Below are 17593 nucleotides of genomic sequence, written 5' to 3'. Positions count from 1 at the left end.
TGAACCCAAACAGAATAAATCCAAATAGACATATTTCAAGATACATACTAATCAGACTGCCAAATGCTGAAGAGATGCAGAAAGTCCTGAAAGCAGCAAGAGAAAAGCGATCAATTACATACAAGGAAAACCATGTAAGGCTGAATTCAAGCTACTCACCAGGCATCATGGAGGCAAGAAGGCAGTGATATGAAATATTTAAGATCCTGAACAAGAAAGACATCTCCCAAGAATTCTTTATCTGGCCAAGTTGTCCTTCAAAATTGAGGGAGAGATTAAAATCTTCTCAGAGAAACAAAGGCTGAAAGAATTTGTCAACAAGAGACCTGCCCTAAAAGAAATTCTAAAGGGACTTCTGCTTGTTGAAAAGGAGAAAAAAAAAAAAAAAAGATAGGCGAGGAGGTCTGAAGGAGGGCACAGATTTGAACAGTATTAGTAAGGGTAACTTAAAGGATTAAAAAAGAGAGAGAGGGAAAAGAATATATAGATCTGAAGATAAAAACTGAAAGGATAAGATGGTGGATTCGAGAACTGCCTTTACAGTAGTAACTGAACATTAACAGACTAAACTTACCAATTAAAAGATATTTATTGGCAGAATGGATTTTAAAATGTTCTATCTATATGCTTTTTACAAAAGACTTATCTTAGACCCAAGGATATAATTAGATTAAAAGTGCAAGGATGGAAAAAAATTTTCTATGCAAGCTATAACCAAAAGAAAGTGGAATTAGCTATACTAATATCAGATAAAATGGACTTTAAATGTAAAGATGTCATAACAGACAAGGAAGGACACTATATATTAATAAAAGGGACAGTTCACCAAGTAGAAATAACAGTCATAAGTGTTTATGCACCCAATCAGGGAGCTCCAAAGTACATGAGACAAACACTGGCAAAACTTCAAAGTACATGAAACAAACATTGGCAAAACTTAAAGGAGCAACAGATGTTTTAACAGTAATAGTTGGAAATTTCAATACCCCACTTTCCTCTATAGATAACAGTCAGAAGATCAATAAGGAAAAAGAGACCTTAATGTGATAAGTGAATTGGAGCTCACAGACATACATTGATTGCTACACCTCAAACACCAGGATATGCATTCTTCTCTAGTGCTCATGGAACATTTTCCAGGGTAGATATATGCTAGGACACAAAACAGCTCTTTATCAATTTAATAAGATTGAAATTATTCAAAATATTTCTCTCTGACACAATGGAATGAAGCTGGAAATTAATAACCACCAAAGAACCATAACTTTCACAAATACACGGACATTAAACAACACACTCTTAAATATCAGTGGGTCAAAAAGGAAATTTCTAGACAAATAGGTAAATATTTGGAGACTAATGAAAATGAGTATATAACACAGAATTTATAGTGCTGCGAGGAAAATTTATTGCCCTGTATGCCTATATTAGAAAAAAGAAAAGAAAGAGGAAAAATTGAGGATTTAACTGCTCACTTGCAGGAACTGGAGAAAGAACAGCAAAGTAACACCAAAGCAAATCAGTAGAAGAAGAGAAACAATAAAGATTAAACTAGAAATAAACAAATTGGAGAACAAAAAAGCAATAGAATTAAAAAATCCAAAAGTTGGTTCTTTGAACCCTAGTTAGACTAATGAATAAAAAATGAGAGAGGATGCAAATAAACAAAATCAGTAATGGGGGACGGGGTATTACCATGGATCCTAAAGAAATTTTTAAAGTCATAAGAGGATACTATGAACAACTACATACCAACAAACTAGACAACTTAGATGAAATGGACATGTAAGAATTTGAGAGTTTTGCCGTGCAAAGGAGGACTCCAAGAGACGTTCTCTCATGCAACACGCAAGGGGTTTATTTACCACACATGCGTGGGGCTCACTGAACACGCAGGGACAGAGAGCCCCGAACCTGGGTTTTGGGAAGCCTTTTGAGGGCCAGGATAAGGGTGTGGGGTTTGAGGGTTGAACATTAGTTACAGGTTCTGCTTTATGCAGGAAGTAGATAACGAACATTTTGCGAGAAGCAGATAACAAACATTTTTCGCGCATGAGTCATGGGAGCTGCTTCTTGCAAGAAGCAGCTGTCTTGTGCAAAACTCCCTTACTCAACCTTCTCAGTTGCATTCTTAGATAAACTTTCTCCGGCAGTTACAACCTTGCATAACCAAGGCAGCAGAAAACCTTGCATAACAAAGGCAGCAGATAACCGGCCCTGGGAAGTCCCGGGTTGTTTTAGCCTGATGGGGCCCATAACTCTTTTCTTTATAAAATCCTTCTTTACATAAGAAAAGTTAGCTACTGTTAAGTTTTATAAAATCCTTCTTTACAGACACATTACTAGAAACACACTGTTCTATTTTGCAAGCTGCCAGAATGTGATATACCAGAGACTGAATGGCTTTCAAAAGGGGAATTTAATAAGTTGCAAGTTTACAGTTCTAAGGCTGTGAAATGTCCAAATTAAAGCGAGGGTATGAAAATGTCGAAGTTGAAGCACCAATAAGAGGTTACCTTCATTCAAGAAAGGTTGATGAAGTTCAGGGTTTCTCTCTCAGCTGGAAGGGCATGTGGCGAAGTCTGCTAGCTTTCTCTCCAGGCTTCTTGTTTTATGAAGCTTCCCTAGGGGTGTTTTCTTTCATCTCCAAAGGTCTCTGGCTGGGTGGGCTCTCGGGCTCTCATGCCTCTTGCCTCTTGTGGCTCTGAAGATTTTTCTAAAATGTTTCTCCTTTTAAAGGATTCCAGTAAACTAACCAATATCCCAGGTGGAGTCACATCTCTCTAATCAAAGGTTAATACACAATTGGGTGTGTCACATCTCCTTGGGATAATCTAATCAAGTTTCCAACTACAGTGCAAATAAAGGGAGTAAATAAACAGCTGCCTACACAAAATGGATCAGGATTAAAACATGTTTTTTCTAGGCCACATAATCGTTTCAAACCAAAACACAGGCGAAACTACCTACACTGAATCAAGAAGAAATAGAAAAATTTTACAAGCCAATTACAAGTAAAGAGATTCAATCTGTCATCAAAAATCTTCATACAAAGAAACACCTAGGGCCAGACAGCTTCACAGGGAATTTTATCAAACATTCCAAAAAGAACTAATACCAATCCTGCTCAAACTCTTCCAAAAAATTGAGGGAAAAGGAATGCTACTTAAATCATTTTGTGAAGTTAACGTCTCTCTAATATCAAAACTGGATAAACATGTTACAAGAAAGGAAAACTGCAAACTAATCTCCCTAATGAATATAGATGCAAAAATTCTCAGCAAAATATTAGCAAATCTAATCCAAAAATACATTAAAAGAATTATACATCATGACCAAGTGCAGTTTGTACAAAGAATGTAAGGTACTTCAACATAAGAAAATCAATCAATGTAATACAGCACATCAACAAATTGAAAGTGAAAAATCACCTGATCATATCAATTGATGCTGAAAAAACATTTTAAAAAATTCAGCATCCTTTTCTGATATAGACACTTCAAAAGGTAGGATATTTCCTCAGTATCATAAAAGGGCATATATAAAAAACCCATAGCCAGTATCATATTCAACAGTTGAGAGATTGAAAGCATTCCCACTAAGATAAGGGAGACAAGGATGCCCATTGTCACTGCTATTACTTAACATTGTACTAGATTTTTAGCTAGAGCGATCAGGCAGGAGAAAGGAGTAAAAGGCATCCAAATAGGAGAAGAAGAAATAAGAAGTAAAACTTCTATTATTTGCAAATAACGTAATCCTAAACTTGGAAAATCCTGAGAAAATTGCAACAAAACTACCTGAGCTAGTAAACAAATTCAGCAAAGTGGTGGGATACATGATTAATGCACAAAAATCAGTAATGTTTCTATATATAAGTAATGAGTTAACTGAGGAGACAATCAAGGAAAGAATTCCATTCAAAATAGCAACTAAAATAACCAAATACCTAGGAATAAGCTTAACAAGAGGAATGTGTACACAGAAAACTACAAAACATTGCTAAAAGAAATTAAAGAAGATCTAAATAGGAAGATATTCTGTGCTCATGGATAGGAAGGTTGAATGTTATCAAGATGTCATTTCTACTCAAATTGATCTATAAATTCAACGCAATACCAATAAAAAGTCTGACTACTACTTTGAAGATCGGAAAAACTTGTTATCAAATTTATTTGAAGAAAATGATACCTCGAATAGCTAAAGATATCCTAGAAAGGAAGAGCAAAGTGGGAGGACTAACACTGACACAGTGATCAAAACAGCATGATATTGGCTTAAAAATAGAAGTATTTATCAATGGAAATGAATTGAGAGTGTGGAAATAGACCAGCAAATCTATGGTCAGTTGGTCTTTGACAAAGCCCCTAAATCCTCTGAATTGGGACAGAACAGTTCCCAATTCATAATGAATCACAGGGCCAGACTTCCTAATGAGAGGACATTGTCTTTAAAGCCTATGTGGCAATCCCTGATGCACTGCCGTGATGCCCAGGGAAGACAGGGCAACCTGGAAGTACAACTACTTTTTAATATCATCCAACTTCTGGATTATTATCCCAAATGCTTCATTGTGGGAGGAGACAGTGTGGGCTCCAAGCAGATGCAGCAGATCTGTCTGTCCCTCTTGGGGGAAGGCTGTGGTGCTGATGGGCAAGAACACTATGATGCACAAGGCCATTCAAAGGCATCTGGGAAACAACCTGGCCCTGGAGAAACTGCTGCCTCGTATCTGGGAGAATGTGGGCTTTGTGTTCACCAAGAAGGACCCACTGAGATCAGGGTCATGCTGATGCATGCTGATGCATGCAGCAGTTGCCAGCTGCTGCCCATGCTGGAGCTCTTGTCCCATGAGAAGCCACTGTGCCAGCCCAGAATTCTGGTCTGGGGCCCAAGAAGACCTTGCAGGCTTTGGGTAACACTGCTAAGATATTCAAGGGCACCATCAAAATTCTGAGCGATGTGCGGCAGATCAAGACTGGAGACAAAGTGGGAGCAGGTGAACCCACACTACTGAACATGCTGAACATCTCTCCTTTCTCCTTTGGGCTAATCTTCCAGCGGGTGTTTGACAATGACAGCATAGCATCTACAACCCTGAAGTACTTGGCATCACAGAGGAAACTGCACTGTTGCTTCCCGAAGGATGTCTGCAATGTTGCCAGTGTATATCTGCAGATTGGTTACCCAGCTGTTCCATCAGTACCCCATTTCATCATCAGTGGGTACAAGTGAATTCTGGCTTTGGCTATGGAGACTGGTTATACCTTCCTACTTGCTGAAAAGGGCAAGGCCTTCTTGGCTGATACATCTGCATTTGTGGCTGCTGCCCCAGTGACGGCTACCACCACTGCTGCTGCAGCCCCAGACCCCTATACATTGGCAGTAGGATCAAAGGAGATGGAGGAGTTTTAATAGAAACAGTTGGATTTAACAGATGAGTATGACTGCTGAATCACTGTATTGATGTTTCTTTTGGCCTTGGTGTTTTGGAGCAGCTAGAAGGAGAAACCTGAAGTTGTGAAATGATAACCCATACCAAACTTTGAAATCTGTTAACTACTTGTTAAAATGTATTTTGAAAATTGTTGCTTCTTTTTTTTTTACTTTTTGTATATTTTATATTTCACAATAAAATAATGTCAAAAAAATAAAAAGAGTAAAAGAGTACACAGTGAAAACTAAGTCATCATGCTAACCCTTTTCCTTGGCCACCTAGTTTCCCTCACCAAGAATTTCTTTTCCTAGTTTTCCAACTACTGTAACTAGTTCATTATATATCCTTACAGAGATATTCTATACATATATTATCATACCTGTAATTTAATATTTTTTCTCTCTCCCCCTCCCATTGTATCATTCTCTATGTACGTGCTGCATCTTGATTTTTTTTTTCATTTAACAGTATATCTTGGAGATCATCCCGTGCAGAGCTACTTCTCTTTTTTTTTTTTTCACCAATGTACTGGTGTTAGGAAATCAATTTTTCTTTTTCTTTTTATTGAGATATATTCACACAACATACATTTCATCCAAAGTGTACAATCAGTGGCTTACAGTATCATCACATAGTTGTGCATTCATCACTATGATCAATTTTAGAACATTTTCATTACTCCTTCCCTAAAAAATAAAACCTGAAACATCCCATACCACCCCCAATTATTATTTTTTTATTTTTTTAACATGGGCAGGCACCGGGAATCGAACCTGGGTCTCTGGCATGGCAGGCAAGCATTCTTGCCTGCTGAGCCACCGTGGCCCGCCCCACCCCCAATTATTGACCCCTACTATTGGTATGATACATTTGTTACTATTAATGAAAGAATATTAAGATATTATTGTTAACTATAATCCATACTTTGCACAGGTACATTTTTTCCCATATACCCCTCTATTATTAACTCCTTGTAATAGTGTCATACATTTGTTCTACTTCATAAGAGAACTTTTTATATTTGTATAATTAACCTGCAGTCATTGTCCACCACAAGATTCACTGTTACACATTCCCTGTTTTAACCTCTAGCTTTCCTTCTTGTGACATTCATGACTCTAAACTTTCCCTTTCCACCACATACACCCACAGTTCAGCACTGTTAAATACACTCACAATAACATGCTACCATCAACTCTATCCATTTCTAAACATTTAAGTTTGATGTAGTTAAAAATTCTGGGGGGATGCAATGATGGCTCAGTAGCAGATTTCTCGCCTGCCATGCTGGAGACCTGGGTTCGATTCCTGGTGCATCTTAGTAGCCTGTATTCTATATTTTATGTATGAGTTTGCACATTATAATTAGTTCATATTAGTGAGATCATACAATATTTTCCTTTTGTATCTGACTTATTTTCATAACATAATGTCCTCAAAGTCATCAAAAACCACCCAACAAAGAAAAGCCCAGGACTAAATGGCTTCACAGACAAATTTTACTTACATTTTTTTAATGGCTACCTCATTTTCCAATGTATAGATGACCCATAATTAATGTTTTTCTTATTGCTGGATATTTAGGTTGTTGAAAGACTTTTGCTATTACAAAAATGACACATTTGTTTATGCGCTTAGATATATTTATAGAAGTTTAATTGCTGTTTGACAGGATGTATATTTTATGTTTTGATAACTCTTGTCAGATTGTTCTACATAGAGATTGTCCGGTTTATACTCCCATCAGCAACAGATAGATTTATTTTCCCTCCCAACCCTGAATATTATCAAGCTTTCTATCAGTTACTTAACACAAATCTTAAAGAGAAAACATCACACTTTGTAATCTATTGCTAATTTGATTTCCTTAGTGTTATTACTCCTATATAATTAAAACATTACCATTTATATATTTATATATAATGTTGGTTTGTTAAAGCTGTTGTAATGCAATATACTAGAAATAGAATGGCTTTTAAAAGGGGAATTTATTAAGTTGCAAGTTTAAAATTCTAAGGCCATAGAAATGTCCAAACTAAGGCATCCAAAAAAAGATACCTTAACTCCAAAGAAAGGCTGATGTGTGTCACATGAAAAGACATGTGGCTCGTGTCTGCTGGTCCTTGTTCCCCATTCCATTGCTTCCAGGTTTTGATGCCAGTGCTTTCCTTTATAAGCATCTATAGGCCTTTACTTAGCTCCTGTGACACACAGCTCTGGGTTCTGGCTTGCTTAGCATCTCATGGATGGCACATGGCAACATCTGCTGGGCTTTACCTGTGTGTAGGCATCTTCTTTCTCTGTTGGCACTCCAGGTATCTCTAAACATCCATGTCTCTGTCAGCCCTGAAACAACTGTTCTCCAAGCTTCTGTGTCTGGGGTTTCTCTAAGATGTTTCCCCTTTTAAAGGATTCTACTAAACTAATCAAGACCCACCTTAAATGGGTGGAGTCACATCTCCATGTATTCAAGAGGCCCCACCCAGCATTGGGTGTGTCACATCTCCATGAAAGTAATCTAACCAAAAGGTCACACCCACAACTCAGTGTGTCTCACATCTCCATGAAAATAGCCCAATCAAAATTTCCTACCCTAAACAATAGATCTGGTCTCACAAGATTGGATCAGGATTAAAACTTTTCAGTAGTTGCAAATCAGCATGTGTATGTTATGAAATAATTATATTTATGTTTAAAGTTCTTAAATATTGAATTCACACATATTAAACATTCTTTTGCCTTTCTATATTCATTTGCTCTATTCAGTGCCTTTCCATAGGTAGTATAGAGATTAGTGTTTGTTTTAAGTCTATATAGGGAGTTATAAATTAACAATAAAGTTAGATTAATGTAATTTATCATATCAGAAAGGTAAACAACAGGTATGTATTTATCTTTGTTTATAGTACATACTGTTAATATTACCCCTTCCTCTTTTTTTTAGTTTTGAGAAATAGTTATGGGATTGCTTTTCTGATCTAAATGTCATTTAAATCTTTGGGGATATGAAGCATTAGAAGTAGGTTGGTGGTAGATATTTGTATCTGGTTAGGTTTTGAGGCATCTTTGTGAAATTGTGTGGAATTTGCCTATTAGTTCATGATGAAGGAAAATGCTGGCCTTTTATAAGGGAACCCTGTATTAAATATTTTAGTATGCTGAAAACTACACATTCATTGATATTCAGAATACTTCAAATTATAATTTGAACATTGTCATTATCATCTGTTAACAGTAAAAGTGGTATTTTTGAGATGAAACACTGGACATAAAACATAGAATAACATTTGGCATGAAGTTTAATGCCCTTATATGTAGTAGTGTACAATAATTCAAAGCATGGGCTTTGAATTAAGAGAATCTTGGGTTCACAAGGTATGTACTTTCCTAAGCCTCTGTTTCTTCATCTATAAAATGAATTAATACCACTTTGGTTTGCTGTGAGATATAAGTGAATTAATTTATGTAAGAGTGATATTGTAGTGCCTGGCATGCAGTAAGTACTAAACTAAATGGCATCTCTTAGTATCAACAATGATACTTGTTTCTGGCTGAAATTGGACCTTACTTTTTGTTTTGTTTTGGCATACAGGGGCTGGGAATCAAACCCAGGTCTCCTGCATGACAGGCGAGAATTCTAGCACTGAACTACCCACAGCCTTTCTTTTTGGGAAGCCAACGATCATGTTAGTTTATATGACAGGAAAAACAAAATCCTGAAGTGTAGCGCTCAGCTGGAAAAATTGAAATGAATTCTCTACTAACTTTTATTATTAATCTCTGGTTTTCATTGTAGATCAAAGATATGATTCATTTGTCTGAGTCTCATGATTGAACTCTTGCTGTTTTCATACCTAAAGTATTTTTATTAGGGCTATAGTTTCTCAAAGCCACCTATCTTACTTCTTCCTTCTTATTTCTAAAATAATCAACAAATCTTACTGATATTAATGGGAAGAATGCTTTTGTTTATTTGAAATAATATTGAGAGCTATTATAAATAATGCCAAACCCAAAAGAAAACGTCCATAGATCACCTGAATGACCTTTGAGGACCCTGACTGGTATATAGAACACACTTTTAAAACCACTGCTACAAACATGTTGACCTGTAGGATGGTTTCCTTCATGTTATTTTACCTGTAGTTTTAATTGTCTGTAAACAAAACTATTATATTAGGTTGGCTAAAATAATGAGATCTTCTAACTCTGTGGTTGGGTCTAAGCACTTCTCTTCTTTTCATTTTTAAAATAAAACTAATATTTTACCCCAATACATGAAATACTAAAAGACTTCAGAAAAAAGAAACTTTTAAATATTATTTTGATATTTTGATATACATCTAACAATCAGAAACTTCAAGAGTATAAAATTCTTTTGTTTTTATTTTTACAGGTGTCCCTTGGAATTTCACATTTAATGTAAAGTTTTATCCACCTGACCCAGCACAACTAACAGAAGATATAACAAGGTAAATGATTAATTAATGGTTGAATATGTAATAATTCTCATCATCATATGCTATGGGAATTTCCCTATTCAGAATTGAAAATAATATGCACTACAAAATAGTTAGACTAAGATAGGATGTTTCTGGTCACTTGAAAGCAGGCTTGCAAATGTGTGCCTAAAATCCTACAGTATCCATGATTTGCCTGGAAGAAATTATTAGGGGAATTAGTTCTGCTTATCTTGGATACTTTGCCAAGCTGTGGGTTGGTCACCTATAAACCATAAACCCCTCCAAAAGGCAAGACATGAATAACAGTAGTAAAATAGCTCCAGCTGTTTGTTTTTTTTCTTTTTTTAAAACTCCTCTTGCATTAAGTTTCTTAGGCTTCCAGCTTCTAATAGAGATCAAAAAAGCAAAAGTTTGTGTTTTACTGCTCTTATTTATCTCTGTTTTAAAGTGTATGATTGATACATGATCCTTATGAACTGACTCTCCCTCAGTAATTTTAGTGCCCTTAATTTATGATATAAATTTTATACTCTTTAAAAAAAAAAGTCTATTGATTTCTTCTAAGGTATTGGCCTTTATTCGATTCTTTAAAATTCTATAAAAATATTAACAGAAGAAGAAAATGGAAAAGCATTATACTGGAGAGTACAACTGTACATATTTGCATATCTGTAGCATCTTGCAAGGAGCCTTACACCTAATAGGTGCTTTGTAAACATTTGTTGAATTGAACCATTAGCAGTAAGCTTACTTTCTAATTCTGCTTTTGCTGTTGTTTTGGTTTGCTAAAGCTGCCAGAATGCAATATACCAGAAATGGATTGCATTTATAAAGTTAAGAGTTACAGTTCTAAAGCTGTGAAAATGTTTAAATTAAGATACTAATAAGAAGATATCTTCTCTCAGGCTAGGCTGATTCTGGGATTTCTTTGTCACATGGGAAGGCAAATGGCGATGGCTGCTATCCCTCTCTCCTGGCTTCTGGGTTCAGACAGCTCTCTCAGTTCCTTCTGTATCTCTACACATTTTGTGTCTAGGTGTCTTCTCTCTATGTCCGATCTGATCTCTCCTTCTCTCTGTGAGCTCTTTTAAGGACTCTAGTAAACTAATTAAGACCCACCTTGAATGGGTAGAGACACATCTCTGTCTAAGCCAAAGGTCACACCCACAATTGGGTGGGTCATCTCTTCATGGAAACAACCTAATCAAAAGGTCCACCCTAAACAATGGGTCTGTCCCCAGAAGGTTAGATTAGGATTTTAAAAACATGGCTTTTCTGGGCTATATAATTGTTTCAAGCCAGCACAGCTGCCATCTATCAAATTTAGGCAAATTTACAATCTCTAGGCCTCAGTTTCCATATCTTTAAAATTAGGGAATAGACTAAGCAAACGCTTTAAAACTCTGATTGTTAAATTCTTTGAAAAGTCTGTACCATTTTTTATTATTACTGATTGTATAGTTATCCTTAATACCTTCTTGAAGTTGAGATGCTGTATATCAGTCTGAAAATTTTGTTTTGGTTATTTCTTCTCCTTAAATAATATTTATCTTTTAGAATTGCTATTTACTCATTTTTCTTTATTCAGGTTTGTTATGTATAAAATGAAACAAATCTCCCCAAATATTTGCTAATTTTGGTTGACATTGCTCTGACTTTTCTTTTTTAAACATGTATATAGTGACTAATTATAAATGACAAAACTGTTGCTGATGTATATGTTATTTAGTATCTTATTGCAGTCAAAATGAGAGTATGATTCTAATTATTCTAGGAATTGTTTATTTGATTATACCGTCTAGCTTTTCTGTTTGGTAAAATGGTTGGACTCGTTAACTCAGTCAGTTAAAATAAGTGCTCAGAAGACTGAGTCCTAGGTGTGAGCATTACACTGACAGAGAGTACCTAGCAGCTGGTAGGGCATTCAGTTGAACTCAAGTCTGAATTTCCAATAGTTTACCATGTAGGTGGAATTAATCTCATAAGATGACTGATGATAGTATATAAAAGGCTGCGTGCAACTTAGTCTATCTTTGGGAGGAAATACCCCAAATGTTCATATCCTAGTGAAAATGCATCAATATGTTATCTTTGTATATGAAGGATGGTATCTGCACATTTGACAAAGCAGTCTGATAGAAAAGAAAGAGCCTGGCTTTGGAACCAAAGAGCCTTTTCACATTTGACATTGAGTGAATTAAGCCTCTGAGGCTACATCCTCATCTAAAATCTGGCAATGATGCCCATCTAAAAAGTTTTAAATGAAGACTGGAGGAGATAATTTATTTTTAGATGGTAATTAGTATACTCCTTCAAAATACTGTTATTTTTACCTTCTTCAATCTTTTCTCAACTTTTCCTCTTCTATAAATTGCTTTCCTGATACAGAGTCCAACATGATTTTTAAAAAATTTTAAAAATTTTTTTAAAAGTTTTTTTTAAAAAATTTTGTATGGAGAATTTTCAGACACATAACAAGAGAGAAATAATGAACAGCCATATATCCACTGCCTGGATTTAACATTATTAATACTTTATCATATTTACTTAGCGTCTCTCTTTTTTTGCTCTTTCCTTCTTTTCCTTCCCACTCTCCATCCTTTCTTCACTTCTCTCCTTTCTTCCTTTCTCTCCATATATTTTGTTATTGATGTTGCTGACATGATAATATCTTTTCTCTTTTGGCTGTAGATATTATTTATGTCTTCAACTTCGGCAGGACATAGTTGCAGGACGTCTGCCCTGTTCCTTTGCAACCTTAGCATTGTTGGGTTCTTATACTGTTCAGTCTGAGCTGGGAGACTACGACGTAGAACTCCATGGTGCGGATTATATTAGTGATTTTAAACTGGCCCCAAATCAGACCAAGGAGCTTGAAGAGAAGGTCATGGAATTGCATAAGTCACACAGGTAAATAAATATGGCTCCAGTATTTGCTTTATATGTGTTTTGTCAATAAGTTTAACTCTTCTCTGATATTGATTCAGTGTTTGCCTTAGAGGGAACATGGTGTGGAAAAAAAGAGTCAATCTGTGTTCAGTTCCTTCCATTGTTTAACTTTGGGGAAGTCATTTAAATGCTCTGAACCACAGTATTCTTATCTGAGTAATGGGAGTTACATTGTGGGATGAAAACTAAATGAAGTAATATATGTAAAAAAGTTAGCACAGTCACTGGCACATAGTGGGTGCCCAAAAATTGTAGCTAATATTATTATTGCCTTATTTATTTTTTCAGGTTTTAAATGCATTATGCTATTATTAGGTGCCTTGAGATCATTAAAGCAGGGGTTCTTAACTTGGGATTCATGTGTCCATCAGTAAATATCAGAAGGCCACGAAACCCCTGAAGGTGTTTTTTAAATGTTTTATGTAAATGTGCAACTGTGTACATTTTTCCTGGGAGGAATTTATAGCTTTCCTTACATTCTGAAAGGGGTCTAGGATTAAAAATGAGTTTAGAAGTTCTTCCCAGAAGGACTCTGGAAAGATGGCAGAATAGGAAGCTCCAGAAAATGGTCCCTCTACCAAAAACAACTATTGAATGGACAGGAACTGTTTGAATCTACTATTTGAAATTCTGGAATCTAGTAAAACACTGTGCAGCATCTAGAGAAGAGCTGGAGAAAGAAGCTAGCATATGACACTAAAAATCAGTGAATTTCACCCTCTGACCAGTGGCTATCATCCCCCAACAACATGGCGGGAAGGGGTGGGGACTGCAGCCCCAGTTCCTGGTACAGCTTTCTGGTACAAGAGTGGGTTATAAAAGCCTAGTTCTCCAAAATCCTAGAGTGTTGGGCCTGATTGCTAGTCACTGCTTTTGATAATCTACTTCATATTGCTCTGAAACTGAAGTAGCTTATTAATACTTCAGATTGTTAGAACCTCTCTCAGGCAAAAGTGCAAGATGTGTTTTAAAGAGAAAGTACCTTTTTTTTTTCTTTTCTTATCTTTTCTCTTTACATTTTCCATTTGGGAGTAAAAGTAGTTTGGAAAAATCACAAATTGATGGCTATATCCCTCAACCACAACAAACAAAACCTAGGAATCCCAGAGGAGTGGGAGAACTATATTTCCAGAGTAATAACAATATAATACTCAGAATGTCCAGTTCTCAACAAAAATGACAAAAGACACAAAGAAGTATGAAAGTATGGCCCATTCACGGGATAAAGAGTTTGTCAGAACCTTCCATGGGGAAACCCATATATTAGTTATACTTTAAGTCAACTGTCTTAAATATGTTCAATGACCATATACAAAGAAGTATAATAAATTAGGAAAATGTATTTTGAACAAAATGAGTAGATAGGAATTATTAAAACAACAATGTGAACCTACAAAGTACAATAAAAGTAATGAAGAACTCACTAGAGGGACTCAACAGCAGATTTGAAAAAGGGGAAGAAAGGATCAGTGTACTCCAAGTCAAGACAATTGAGGAACAAAAAGAAAATATAATGAAGAAAAATGAACAGAGTCTGAGGGCCCTGTGAGACATTGTCAAGAACCAACGTACACTTCATTGGGTTCTTCTTGCCGAAGGGCAAGAGACAGAGAAAGGTACACAAAGAGTGTTTGAAGAAATAATGACCAAACCGTCCCAAATGTGGTGAAATATGAATTTACGCATCCAGAAAGTTCAACAGACTCTAAGCATGATAGACTCTTAAGAGAGCCATATTAAGATATATTATAATGAAATTGTGAAAATCCAAAGACAAAGAAAGAATTTTTAAAGCAGCAAGAGAGAAATGGCTTGGAACAGACAAAGGATCCCCCCAAAAATTAACAGTGGATTTCTCTTAAGAAACATTGGAGACCAGAAAATAGTGGGATGATATTTAAAGTCCTTAAAAAAAAGTATCAACCAAGAATTCTATATCTGACAGATGTATCCTTGAAAAATGAAGGTGAGAAATATAGCAGAGTAGGATAGGCTGAGTTCACCCCTGCTCTCTGGAATAACCAGAGAGGTAATAGAAAAATAACAGGACAACAGATCCAAGGTACAAGCAACCAGAAAGGGCCTTTGACATTATATGGGGAGGACCTGGATGCAAAAGCAGAGAAATTACAACTAAGAGGATGGGGTGAGTTTGCTTAGTCATGACTGCACCTGGGGCGGGTGGCAACACACAGGCAGGAGCAGCTACTGAAGAAGCAGCATGCTCCAGCACTCCTGTCTACCTCTGCAGCTAGCTTGGGAGATCCTTCTTCTCAGCTCTGCAGCCAGGAGCTCCCATATGGGAACGTGGAAGCCAGCAAACTTGGTTTATCTGTGCACACATACCTTGCTACAGTGCCCATTGTCTACCCTCCACTCCTGAGGCAGGCCTCTGTGGGCACCTGGTTTTGGCAGAGACTGTGGGGTTCTCCCCTCCGGAGGAGGGGAGGATGCAGAGCAGAACCAATCTGACAGTTGGCCAGAGAAAGAGATTCCCTGGATCCCACTGCCTCTATCCTTTCTGCAAGAAGGCCTGGAGCGCTCACGGCGTGCAAGGTGTAGAGGCAGGGATGAGGTAGCAAGTTGTGCCTTGCCACCAGGCACTTCTGGGCTGGCTGTGGGCAGGAGTAATTGATATACTCAGTGCCACAATGCAAGGCTTTTCCACACAGGAGGCAGAGGACCACCAGACACATCGTGCTCACAAGCGGATTCTCTGCTGATATGCACACTGCCTACTTCCCAGCCCCAGGGTTGGCAGCTTTCAGCATGCACACAGACCTGAGACCTTGAATAGATTTGTACCTGGTTGGGTCCTGGCCAAACCAGCTGATTTAGTCAGGGAGAGGTGGGCCTAGGGGAAGAGGTGGGCCAAGAGTACCATATGCTGGGAAGACATGTAAAGTGCAGTCTGGCAAACTGCCTTTCTGCCTAGCTTTGAACAGATATTCAATTTAGTGTTGTATTTCCTGCATGAGATCCCAACCTTGTTTTGGTGGGGAGTTACCGACAAACCAAGTGCAAAAGGAGACCTTCAGTGCAAATCCAAGCAACTACAGAATTTTAGACAAGCCAGGGAAATCAGTTTTTAAAATAACCTTATCAAGATAATCAAATGCTACCAAGTCAACAGAAAATCACAAAGTACATGAAGATGCAAGAAAATATGGCCCAGCCAAATGACCAAATTAAAACACTAGAGGAGACACAGAATTTGGAGCAACTAATTAGAGATGTTCATACAAATCTCCTATATAAGTTCAGTGAGTTCTCTAAAAATATAAAGGGTGTCAAGAAGACACTGGAAGAGCAAAAAAGAAGAATTTTAAAGAATAAATAGAAAAATAGCAGCTCTTATAGAAATGGAAGATACTGTAGATCAAATTAAAAATATATTAGAGACACACAAAAGCAGATTTGAAGAGGCAGAAGAAAGAATAAGCGAATTAGAGGATAAGATGACTGAATTCTAACAACTCCCCCCCAAAAAAGCAAAAAAGATGGAAAAATTTGAATTGGATCTCAGGGAACTGATGGACCGTGCGAACCACACAAATATAAGAATCATTGGTATCCCAGAAGTAGATGAGAAGAGTAAAGAGCTAAGAAGACTATTTGGGAAAACTTCGCAACCCTTATAAAAGACATAAATATGCAAATCAGAGAAGCCCAGTGAACTCCAAATAGGATAAATCCAAATAGACCCACTCCCAGACACATACTAATCAGACTGTCAAATGTTGAAGAGAACCAGAAAATCCTGAAAGCAGCAAGAGAAAAGCAATTTACCATATACAAGGGAAACCACATAAGACTAAGTTTGTACTACTCATCAGGCACTATGGAGGCAAGAAGGTAGATGTACGATATATTTAAGACTCTGAAAGAGAAAATTTTTCAGTCATGAATTCTTTATCCAGCCAAATTGTCCTTTAAAAGTGAGGGAGAGGGTGCACGGGTGGTTCAGTGGTAGAATGCTCGCCTTACATGCGGAAGACCTGGGTTCAATTCCCGGACCATGCACCAAAAAAAAAAAAAAGGTGAAAAAAAGTGAGGGAGATATTAAAATTTTCACAGACATGCATTGCTGAGATAATTTGTTAACAAGACACCTGCCCTGCAAGAAATACTAAAAGGAGTTCTGTTGTCTGGAGAGAAAAAAAGATAGAGAGGAGGTCTGGAGGGAGGCTCAGAATTGAAGAGTATTAATAAAAGTAACTTAAAGGATAAAAATATATAGATCTGACAGATAAAAACCAAAGGATAAGATGGTAGATTCAAGAACTGCCTTTACAGTGAATACTTTGAATATTAAGGACTAAACTCACCAATTAAAAGATACAGATTGGCAGAATGGACTTAAAAATGTGATCCTTCTATATGCTATTTGCAAGAGACTTATCTTAGACCCAAGGATACAAATAGATTGAAAACGAAAGAATGGAAAAAGATACTCCACGCAAGCTGTAAGCAAAAGAAAACAAAGGTAGCTATAGTAATATCAGACAAAATAGACTTTAAATGCAAAGATGTCATAAGAGACAAGGGATGACACTACCTATTAATGAAAGTGGCAGTTCACCAAGAAGAAATAAGAATCTAAATGTTTATGCACCAATTCAAGGAGCTCCGAAGTACACGAGGCAAATATTGGCATAATTAAAAGGAGTGAAGTTTCGTCGCCAATATTGTGGTGGTGATGTCTATGAGCCAGTTGAGTGCCATGGGTGCAGCATGGGAGCCT

The 17593-nt window shown here is 36.8% G+C and overlaps 1 protein-coding gene, 1 non-coding gene and 1 pseudogene across 20 annotated transcripts in view; all 3 read left to right on the top strand.

Moving 5' to 3' along the window:
* EPB41 (erythrocyte membrane protein band 4.1) overlaps nucleotides 1-17593 on the top strand; it is a 318202-nt gene that overhangs the window by 171824 nt on the left and 128785 nt on the right. For all 19 annotated transcript variants that reach the window (XM_077150561.1, XM_077150570.1, XM_077150557.1 and 16 more), the window contains 2 exons: nucleotides 9834-9909; nucleotides 12592-12810. In XM_077150561.1, the coding sequence (XP_077006676.1) occupies nucleotides 9834-9909; nucleotides 12592-12810 (295 nt within the window). The remainder of the gene's footprint in view (nucleotides 1-9833; nucleotides 9910-12591; nucleotides 12811-17593) is intronic.
* On the top strand, nucleotides 423-6184 carry LOC143674615 (putative ribosomal protein uL10-like pseudogene; annotated as a pseudogene).
* On the top strand, nucleotides 16802-16872 carry TRNAV-UAC (transfer RNA valine (anticodon UAC)). Its single transcript has one exon. It is a non-coding gene; the product is annotated as a tRNA-Val (tRNA).

This window comes from Tamandua tetradactyla, chromosome 2, assembly GCF_023851605.1.
Source record: "Tamandua tetradactyla isolate mTamTet1 chromosome 2, mTamTet1.pri, whole genome shotgun sequence".
Lineage (NCBI taxonomy): Eukaryota > Metazoa > Chordata > Mammalia > Pilosa > Myrmecophagidae > Tamandua > Tamandua tetradactyla.
This window is presented reverse-complemented; position numbering and strand designations above follow the sequence as displayed.